This window comes from Haliotis asinina, chromosome 1 (assembly GCF_037392515.1).
Source record: "Haliotis asinina isolate JCU_RB_2024 chromosome 1, JCU_Hal_asi_v2, whole genome shotgun sequence".
Taxonomy (NCBI): Eukaryota; Metazoa; Mollusca; class Gastropoda; order Lepetellida; family Haliotidae; genus Haliotis; species Haliotis asinina.
In genome coordinates, this window is record NC_090280.1 from 105,266,967 (window position 1) to 105,278,628 (window position 11,662).

The 11,662-nt window shown below is 45.1% G+C and overlaps 1 protein-coding gene across 1 annotated transcript in view; it reads left to right on the forward strand.

The window, feature by feature from the left end:
* LOC137285792 (peroxisomal membrane protein 2-like) overlaps nt 1-11,662 on the forward strand; it is a 33,593-nt gene extending 21,931 nt beyond the window's left edge. Inside the window, exons 4-5 of the mRNA XM_067817760.1 lie at nt 4,191-4,310; nt 11,146-11,662. Of these exons, the coding sequence (XP_067673861.1) occupies nt 4,191-4,310; nt 11,146-11,229 (204 nt within the window). The 3' untranslated portion in view covers nt 11,230-11,662. The remainder of the gene's footprint in view (nt 1-4,190; nt 4,311-11,145) is intronic.

Genomic DNA, 11,662 nt, shown 5'->3' on the forward strand with positions numbered 1-11,662 from the left:
CCCCGGCAACCTGTGCTGGAGGGGGACGTCTGTGTTAGCATAGGTCCCCGGCTACCTGTGCTGGAGGGGGACGTCTGTGTTAGCATAGGTCCCCGGCTACCTGTGCTGGAGGGGGACATCAAAGTTAGCATAGGTCCCCGGCTACCTGTGCTGTAGGGGGACGTCTGTGTTAGCATAGGTTCCTGGCTACCTGTGCTGGAGGGGGACGTCAGAGTTAGCATAGGTCCCCGGCTACCTGTGCTGTAGGGGGGCATCTAGGTTAGCATAGGTTCCTGGCAACCTGTGCTGGAGGGGGACGTCTGAGTTTGCATAGGTCCCCGGCTACCTGTGCTGTAGTGGGGCATCTAGGTTAGCATAGGTTCCTGGCAACCTGTGCTGGAGGGGGACGTCAGAGTTAGCATAGGTCCCCGGCTACCTGTGCTGGAGGGGGACATCAAAGTTAGCATAGGTCCCCGGCTACCTGTGCTGGAGGGGGACATCAAAGTTAGCATAGGTCCCTGGCTACCTGTGCTGGAGGGGGACATCTGTGTTAGCATAGGTTCCTGGCAACCTGTGCTGTAGGGGGGCATCTAGGTTAGCATAGGTTCCTGGCTACCTGTGCTGGAGGGGGACGTCAGAGTTAGCATAGGTCCCCGGCTACCTGTGCTGTAGGGGGGCATCTAGGTTAGCATAGGTCCCTGGCTACCTGTGCTGGAGGGGGACGTCTGTGTTAGCATAGGTTCCTGGCAACCTGTGCTGGAGGGGGACGTCAGAGTTAGCATAGGTCCCCGGCTACCTGTGCTGTAGGGGGGCATCTAGGTTAGCATAGGTCCCCGGCTACCTGTGCTGGAGGGGGACGTCTGTGTTAGCATAGGTTCCTGGCAACCTGTGCTGGAGGGGGACGTCTGTGTTAACATAGGTTCCTGGCAACCTGTGCTGGAGGGGGACGTCTGTGTTAGCATAGGTTCCTGGCAACCTGTGCTGGAGGGGGACGTCAGAGTTAGCATAGGTCCCCGGCTACCTGTGCTGTAGGGGGGCATCTAGGTTAGCATAGGTTCCTGGCTACCTGTGCTGGAGGGGGACGTCAGAGTTAGCATAGGTCCCCGGCTACCTGTGCTGTAGGGGGGCATCTAGGTTAGCATAGGTCCCCGGCTACCTGTGCTGGAGGGGGACGTCTGTGTTAGCATAGGTTCCTGGCAACCTGTGCTGGAGGGGGACGTCTGTGTTAGCATAGGTTCCTGGCTACCTGTGCTGGAGGGGGACGTCTGTGTTAGCATAGGTCCCCGGCTACCTGTGCTGGAGGGGGACGTCTGTGTTAGCATAGGTCCCCGGCTACCTGTGCTGGAGGGGGACGTCTGTGTTAGCATAGGTTCCTGGCTACCTGTGCTGGAGGGGGACGTCTGTGTTAGCATAGGTCCCCGGCTACCTGTGCTGGAGGGGGACGTCTGTGTTAGCATAGGTTCCTGGCTACCTGTGCTGGAGGGGGACGTCTGTGTTAGCATAGGTTCCTGGCAACCTGTGCTGGAGGGGGACGTCTGTGTTAGCATAGGTTCCTGGCTACCTGTGCTGGAGGGGGACGTCTGTGTTAGCATAGGTCCCCGGCTACCTGTGCTGGAGGGTGACATCAAAGTTAGCATAGGTTCCTGGCAACCTGTGCTGGAGGGGGACGTCTGTGTTAGCATAGGTCCCCGGCTACCTGTGCTGGAGGGGGACATCAAAGTTAGCATAGGTCCCCGGCTACCTGTGCTGGAGGGGGACGTCTGTGTTAGCATAGGTTCCTGGCAACCTGTGCTGGAGGGGGACGTCTGTGTTAGCATAGGTTCCTAGCTACCTGTGCTGGAGGGGGACATCAAAGTTAGCATAGGTCCCTGGCTACTTGTGCTGGAGGGGGACGTCTGTGTTAGCATAGGTTCCTGGCAACCTGTGCTGGAGGGGGACGTCTGTGTTAGCATAGGTTCCTGGCTACCTGTGCTGGAGGGGGACGTCTGTGTTAGCATAGGTCCCCGGCTACCTGTGCTGGAGGGGGACATCAAAGTTAGCATAGGTCCCCGGCTACCTGTGCTGGAGGGGGACGTCTGTGTTAGCATAGGTTCCTGGCTACCTGTGCTGGAGGGGGACGTCTGTGTTAGCATAGGTTCCTGGTAACCTGTGCTGGAGGGGGACGTCTGTGTTAGCATAGGTTCCTGGCTACCTGTGCTGGAGGGGGACGTCTGTGTTAGCATAGATCCCCGGCAACCTGTGCTGGAGGGGGACGTCTGAGTTACTCTAAGTCACAGGTATCCTGTGCAGGGGGTCAGTAGGAAAAATATTTATCATTGGATTGTCTGGTCTAACTGAGAGAGTCACTACACCAATAGTGTATATCAGCTGTATTGCTCTGTATGAGACTGTACAGGGTGAGGACTGAGAGAGGCACTACACCAATACTGTATGTCAGCTGTATTGCTCTGTATGTGACTGTACAGGGTGAGGACTGAGAAAGGCACTACACCAGTACTGTATGTCAGCTGTATTGCTTTGTATGAGACTGTACAGGGTGAGGACTGAGAGAGTCACTACACCAATAGTGTATATCAGCTGTATTGCTCTGTATGAGACTGTACAGGGTGAGGACTGAGAGAGGCACTACACCAATACTGTATGTCAGTTGCATTGCTCTGTATGAGACTGTACAGGGTAAGGACTGAGAAAGGCACTGCACCAATAGTGTATATCAGCTGTATTGCTTTGTATGAGACTGTACAGGGTAAGGACTGAGAGAGGCACTACACCAATACTGTATGTCAGTTGCATTGCTCTGTGTGTGACTGTACAGGGTAAGGACTGAGAAAGGCACTACACCAATACTGCATGTCAGCTGTATTGCTTTGTATGAGACTGTACAGGGTAAGGACTGAGAAAGGCACTACACCAATACTGTATGTCAGCTGTATTGGTTTGTATGAGACTGTACAGGGTGAGGACTGAGAGAGGCACTACACCAATACTGTATGTCAGTGGCATTGCTCTGTGTGTGACTGTACAGGGTGAGGACTGAGAGAGGCACTACACCAATACTGTATATCAGCTGTATTGCTCTGTATGAGACTGTACAGGGTGAGGACTGAGAAAGGCACTACACCAATACTGTATATCAGCTGTATTGCTCTGTATGTGACTGTACAGGGTAAGGACTGAGAAAGGCACTACACCAATGCTGTATGTCAGCTGTATTGCTTTGTATGAGACTGTACAGGGTGAGGACTGAGAGAGTCACTACACCAATAGTGTATATCAGCTGTATTGCTCTGTATGAGACTGTACAGGGTGAGGACTGAGAGAGGCACTACACCAATACTGTATATCAGCTGTATTGCTCTGTATGAGACTGTACAGGGTGAGGACTGAGAAAGGCACTACACCAATAGTGTATATCACCTGTATTGCTTTGTATGAGACTGTACAGGGTGAGGACTGAGAAAGGCACTACACCAATACTGTATGTCAGCTGTATTGCTCTGTATGAGACTGTGCAGGGTGAGGACTGAGAGAGGCACTACACCAATACTGTATGTCAGTTGCATTGCTTTGTATGAGACTGTACAGGGTGAGGAGGGAGAGAGGCACTACACCAATACTGTATGTCAGTTGCATTGCTCTGTATGAGACTGTGCAGGGTGAGGAGGTAGAGAGGCACTACACCAATACTGTATGTCAGTTGCATTGCTCTGTATGAGACTGTGCAGGGTGAGGAGGGAGAGAGGCACTACACCAATACTGTATGTCAGTTGCATTGCTCTGTATGAGACTGTGCAGGGTGAGGAGGGAGAGAGGCACTACACCAATACTGTATGTCAGTTGCATTGCTCTGTATGAGACTGTGCAGGGTGAGGAGGGAGAGAGGCACTACACCAATACTGTATGTCAGTTGCATTGCTCTGTATGAGACTGTGCAGGGTGAGGAGGGAGAGAGGCACTACACCAATACTGTATGTCAGTTGTATTGCTCTGTATGTGAAATATAAGATAATGTGGATTTAAGTGGTCATGCAGCAAATGTTTTATTCTCATTAGACGAAATGTCTTTGACAAAGGCAGCTGTCTGTTTGAAACACGGTGTTATTAAGCCCTGTAGGTTGTTTGAATGGTGATATTGACAGCAAATTTAGATGTAATGCTGAATGAGATTATCTGAGTGTTTGAGTGTAAGGATCTTTTTGTGATCATTACAGGGTCAAGGTCATGTTGCCTCTATGCGACGGATCCGAGACACGTATTGGTACATCCTAAAGATGAACTGGCAAGTCTGGACCACCATCCAGTTCATCAACATCAAGTACATTCCTGTCAAGGTCAGCCCGCTGGACCACATACCCAATAGACACATATCCTGTAAACACATACCCTTTAAACACATACCCTGTAAACACATACCCTGTAAACACATGCCTAGTAAAGACATGTTCAGTAAACATGTGCCCTGTAAACAAATGTCCCGTAAACATATACCAAGTAAACACAAGCGCTGTAAATATAAGCTCATGCCCTGTGAGCACTTGCCCTGTGAGCACTTGCTCTGTGAGCACTTGCCCTGTGAACACTTGCTCTGTAAACACTTGCCCTGTGAGGACTTGCCCAGTAAACACATCCTGCAAACACATTTGCTGTAAACATTTGCCCTGTGAACCATGCACTGGAAAGATATTCCCTGTGAACACACACCCAGAGTGAACAGTGTCAGCCTGATCCATTGACAAATGAAAATTATGATGTTGCTAATCGTCGACAGAGTAAAAACCCGGAGTGTCGACATAGCGTGGTCAACAAACTGTGATGGTGTTAAAGAGAATGTTTGCTTGTGACTTAGTCAATCATGAGTAATTGAATTAAGGTAGTCTTTTTAACAATTTGTAAGAGAATTAAGGTTGCAAACAGACTGTTATTTTACGTGATGCACTTCACATGAGGAAATGATGGAGTTTCACATGCCACTAAACACAAAAATCCCCGGATATTGATGTGAAATTGGGAGTAGCAGGATTACTGAAATCCTGTTGAGGACATGTATCACTTGGGTATATATAATAGATCAGGAAAATGTTGTTATCGATGTCAAAATGGCAAATACTATGGTCCTGGGTACACTGACTGACAACATTAATGGTGGTCAGAATCTTCACCACAATGGATTTGTCGAGAAATCAGCAAAATGACCAGCTTTCTACACATTTTCTATATAAGTAACTGAAAATCGTTCCTTCTGTGACGTCACTACAGGGCTCTGACGACAGAGTTACGTAACCTGTTTGTGGTTTCATTTGCGGGCGAGAGAGAAGCAGACGGCTTTTTAGCAACTTTTGAGCACTTGGTATTAATTAACCACAATTTATTTTTTAAAAAAGGGTGTTCCGTTTATTACTAACCAGAAGTCTTTCATATGCAGTGGTAAAAAGAGTACTCAAAAATTGAGTTTATTCATTCTTTAATTGGTTTGTTAATTGCTTGCACACTGGGCGTGACGTCACTCATGTGGAACATCATCTCCCTTTCCCCGAACTGTCAACAAGTAATTTGGACGAATTGTTCATTGTTGTTGACAGTCCGGGTATAAACCGAGTGAACATATTCCTTTTAAACACATGCCTGGTAAGGATAACTTGTGAACACATACCCTGTGAACATATGCACTGCGTACACATTTGTTGTAAACACATGCCCTTTAAAAAACTCGTCCTGTAAGCACATGCTCTAAAAACAAACATGTGCCCTTTAAGCACATGCCCTTTGAAAACATAGGCCCTGTGAACACATGCCCAGTAAACACGTTCCCTATGAACATAGGCCCTTTAAACACATGCACTATAAACACATTCCATGTAAACACCTGCCCTGTGAACACTTGCAGCTATCTGACACATGCTTATGATATATGATTACCACATAAAGAAACTGTGCATTGTCAAACTATTATCCTAGTTGATAAGTACGATAACAATGTCAATGGTACATGTAAACGTTAATGGAGGGATCATGAGACCATAACAAGTTGTCAGAATTTCTACTGAAAAGTCAATCACGATGATGTCACGAGCCCACAAGCGGGACAGGGGTCAAACGAGCATGTCACATAGAACCTATGACACATAGAACCTATCAAATGTGCAAGGAAGGCTTGTGGGATGTCACGTCAGATTCTCTCAAGCTCTGTTGCAAAGGTCAATGACGTTACCTGACGGATGAGGAAGATGGTGTAGACATTGATCCATTTGTTTCCAAACATGCTCTATCGGGGAGAGATTTGGTAAATTTGCAGGCCAAGGCAGTAAATCAACGTTGTGGTGTAGCAAGAAATCCATAGCAGCCCTTACCGCATGAGTGCGGAGATTGTCCTGTTGGAATGTTAACCCAGGCCATGACGTTACTGAAAAGGAATTGCCACTGGTTGAAGAATCTGATCCCTGTAGCCTACACCAGTTAAGTTGCCCTGAACAATCACCACAGGAGTTCTTTGGAGTACTGTTGTTCCACCCCTAATCGTCACGGAACCACCACCACCAAAGCGGTTCCTCTCCAAGACACGGACCTGTGCATATTGTTCTCCCACATGTCTATAGGCACGTTGACATCCATCACTATTGGAAATGTTAAAGGGGCACTGATGCGGAGCAATTTCCGTGGACTGGTTGTTTCTTTTGTTATTGTTTTTCTCCCATGAGTACCTGGATGATATCCCAGAATTCGTGACCGGTTCGTGATCTCTGCTTCGCCTCCCATATGCACAATTGCTAGTTTATGTGTAGACTGATCAACAAAGATGAAGTCTTTTTACTTCGTTATTATGAAAACAAATCAAACACCTTGAAGTTTACTCATCTGCCAGTGATATAAAAAAAAAAGTTATGACTGAAAAATAATGAAGTCAGTGTAGGTCTTTATATTTTGTCTTATAAACCTAATTAGTTCCTTGTCACATTTGTATTCATTTTGAACGTTAATAAACAAAAAACCCACACGGTCTGCTTATACGTACAATGAATTTCTAAGAGGATTTTAATATCTAAACATTGTATAGATTGCCAACGTGAATCATATTTCACACACACCCTATTTGCGACCTAGTGCATGTTTTCTGTAATACGGATTCTGCTGAATGCTACAAGAAATAAATTAAAACGAAATGCAAATATTAAATTTAAGACAGACGAAAGTTATAGCAAAAATGTCAGGCTATTTCCTCGTTCAGGAATGTATCCATCAATATCCACATAAAAGAACGATATTCCATTTCATCTGCAGCTGGTAAATATTCCTGCTCTATGTCTTGTGTCTTTCAACAGTGTAATATGCGAAAAAGTGACACATCGTTTAAGAAATTTTCACCCAGGTGTACATGTATACATATTCTCACTGGTCACCAAGGACAACACACCTGGCAACTAACTGTATGATGTCCGACATTAGTTAGCCAATAATGAGCAACAATCAATCAATCAAGGCAGTGGTGGTTAATTCTTTGTAGGATGGATGTTGTTTTTACAGTTGTACTTTACAACAGGGTGTATTCAGTATAGATTACATAAATCTACACTCATAAACACTGCCTTTTGACAAATCCGCTGTAGAAGTAATTAATCAATCATTGTGTTATCGGTTAATCCTTTGATCGATGTTTGTTTTTGTAACTCAGCTGATAAATCCTCTTGCATCACTTACATGAACATATTACATAACATACAATACATATGCCACTACAGCCCTTAATTTGTAATGTTGAGTATTTACTCCAGACAGGAGAAATGCCAAACAGAAACTTATGTGGAGTAATTTTAGTGGTGTTACCACTATTTATATCCATTATAAATTCATTAACTGACCATGAAGTGAATGATGACAAATAACACGTGTAGGTTTACACCATCAAATGCGAGTTACAGCAATTAAGATGTAATCTCTGTGTCGCATGCAGCCTGAAAACACTTTTGGGCCGAAACTGCTTTCAGGATACCAACGGAACTTCGTTGTTACATAAGAAATGCACATAGGTATTTGCTGTGTACTTGGGTAAATGGGTATACATGTAATCAGTTTTTTTACGTATGAAAATTTTCAGATTTCTCTACCAATGGCAAAGTTGTTGTTGTTAGTGTATGAATTCAGATAAATCAACTGTGTGTTTTTTATTATCATAGATAATAAACCAGGGTCGTAGCTACCAAAAGTTACGTATGATGTTTGCTATGACATTTGGGCCAACCCTCAAAACTGTCTAAATATAAAGCTTTGCAATCATTCGGACTTACATGAAACAAATGGCTTGCTACGTGTATGTAGACATCATATTTTCACATGACATGATTAAATATCGAGGTAAAAAACACGGAATAGGACCAAATTGGATCAGTCACTGTACCATCCACGCTTCAGAAAAAAAACCTACACTGCTGGGATATTTTGTTACAATCAGATATGGAATACCATGGATATTTTTAAATAACAGTATGTGATGGGCATCCGGCCTCTTCACCTTTTAGGGTGAAGAAATTCTGCGAATGTGGACGGGAACCCAGTCCCTTTGTCCATCATGGTCGAGGGAGCGGGTTCTGACCAATTTGCTGCTTGATTTCGTAATTAGGCCGTTGGTGAGAAACATTATTCGCTCTGCATCAGTGACCCATTAAACCTCAACATTTCTCCACCAAAACAAGTGTGTATGGACATGATTTGGGCACCACATTCGGGGAGCTTGTCGATGACGTTATGTCAGGATAGGTTGTATGGTGGGACATTGTGGTCTGATCCCGTGATGACATAAACGTTGTCGAACTGTGTAGGGGTGAATACGGTGAAGTACTGGGATGGTACGGGCAGTCATCACTGCAGTCTGAAACCTGTGGGAAAGATGGGTCCCCCTTGTCCATCTGTCCTGTCTTGGCGTTGTTACATGTGGACATCTAGAAGGTGGCTGATCGATGACGTCATTTGTGTTCTGGTAGTGTTCTAGTGGCAGTGGAAATTTACAGCCACTTGTTGTTGAGACATTTCCCCAACGGACCGTCTTAGTCACCTCATGACATTGTCAGTCTTTAACCTTGGCATGCTATGTGTTTCAATAACCATTTTATATTTTGAATGATCACAAGGGCAGGGGTTGAGCTTTCCAAAGTGACAGTATTGTGTGGCATTCATTTGCTCTGTTTCTCTTTCCTGGAATGCATGTGCAACAATGTATTGTACGTCTCAAAGATGAAACCACTGACGTCATGGAATGTGACTCGTGCATGCATGTTGGATACATGTCACTAATACCTGAGTTTAAATCATTATGTGTCTACACAGGTTTGATAAATTTAGATTTTAAATTTTTGTTTGCACAGTTTCTTTATGTGCCTAGTATATATTCCTACACATTCTATTATACCATTCACAGGACCATACACAGGACCATACACAGCACCATTCACAGGACCATACACAGGACCATACACAGGACCATACACAGGACCATACACAGGACCATACACAAGACCATACACAGGACCATACACAGGACCATACACAGGACCATACACAGGACCATACACAGGACCATACACAGGACCATTCACAGGACCATTCACAGGACCATACACAGGACCATACACAGCACCATTCACAAGATAGAGGTAATCTGTTATTCCTGGTCAGGGCTGTGGCATTATTTCACTAGGTAGAGGTGATCTGTTATTTCTGGTCAGGGCTGTGGCATTACTTCACAAGGTAGAGGTGATCTGTTATTCCTGATCAGGGCTGTGACATTTAGAGGTGATCTGTTATTCCTGGTCAGGGCTGTGGCATTACTTCACTAGGTAGAGGTGATCTGTTATTCCTGGTCAGGGCTGTGGCATTTAGAGGTGATCTGTTATTCCTGGTCAGGGTTGTGGCATTACTTCACAAGGTAGAGGTGATCTGTTATTCCTGATCAGGGCTGTGGCATTTAGAGGTGATCTGTTATTCCTGGTCAGGGTTGTGGCATTACTTCACAAGGTAGAGGTGATCTGTTATTCCTGATCAGGGCTGTGGCATTTAGACGTGATCTGTTATTCCTGATCAGGGCTGTGGCATTACTTCACAAAGTAGAGGTGATCTGTTATTCCTGATCAGGGCTGTGGCATTTAGAGGTGATCTTTTATTCCTGGTCAGGGTTGTGGCATTACTTCACTAGGTAGAGGTGATCTGTTATTCCTGGTCAGGGCTGTGGCATTATTTCACTAGGTAGAGGTGATCTGTTATTTCTGGTCAGGGCTGTGACATTACTTCACAAGGTAGAGGTGATCTGTTATTCCTGGTCAGGGCTGTGGCATTTAGAGGTGATCTGTTATTCCTGGTCAGGGTTGTGGCATTACTTCACTAGGTAGAGGTGATCTCTTATTCCTGGTCAGGGCTGTGGCATTATTTCACTAGGTAGAGGTGATCTGTTATTTCTGGTCAGGGCTGTGGCATTACTTCACTAGGTAGAGGTGATCTGTTATTCCTGGTCAGGGTTGTGGCATTACTTCACAAGGTAGAGGTATTCTGTTATTCCTGATCAGGGTTGTGGCATTACTTCACTAGGTAGAGGTGATCTGTTATTCCTGATCAGGGTTGTGGCATTACTTCACTAGGTAGAGGTGATCTGTTATTTCTGGTCAGGGTTGTGACATTACTTCACTAGGTAGAGGTGATCTGTTATTCCTGATCAGGGCTGTGGCATTTAGAGGTGATCTGTTATTCCTGGTCAGGGTTGTGGCATTACTTCACTAGGTAGAGGTGATCTGTTATTCCTGATCAGGGTTGTGGCATTTAGAGGTGATCTGTTATTTCTGGTCAGGACTGTGGCATTACTTCACTAGGTAGAGGTGATCTGTTATTCCTGGTCAGGGTTGTGGCATTACTTCACTAGGTAGAGGTGATCTGTTATTTCTAGCCAGGGCTGTGACATTACTTCACTAGGTAGAGGTGATCAGGGCTGTTACATTACTTCACTAGGTAGAGGTAATCTGTTATTCCTGATCAGGGCTGTGGCGTTACTTCACCAGGTAGAGAAAATCTGTTATTTTTCAGGTCAGGGCTGTGGCATTACTTCACTAGGTAGAGGTGATCTGTTATTCCTCAGGTCAGGGCTGTGACATTACTGCACTAGGTGTCAGCTTTTTCCTCTTCTTCTTCCAGTACCGGGTGCTGTTTGGCAATGCTGTATCGCTCCTCTGGTCTGTCTTCATCTCCTACAAGAGAAGGTCAATGACTTCTAGCTGATCATGTGATCTCAGTTGATCTTGTGATCCTCATCAGATCATTTGATCATCATTGGTAGACAGAGATGGCGTTTTAATTTTGACAGAGTGAGATGGAACTGAATGATGTCACAGACATTTACTGATTTTCACAATGATTATACTTGTAATAATTCCTGTAATATGTTCAATGTGCCTGTATCAATTGTATGCATCTGTTGAGTGTGGGACATATTGTTTCAACCATACCAGCTACTTGCCAATGTTGGATGGCACTGTTTCTTGTATGTAACTGCAATTAGTGTCTGACATTCAGAAGGGTATGTTGATAGCCTCAAGATGTAGTACTTTTGGAAAAATGTTGGCCCAGTGGAAACTGTAAGTACAAACATTTGGACTAAAGACACGAAATGGCCTCACAAAATCTGTATACAAACAGACAAGGTTTTGTGTGA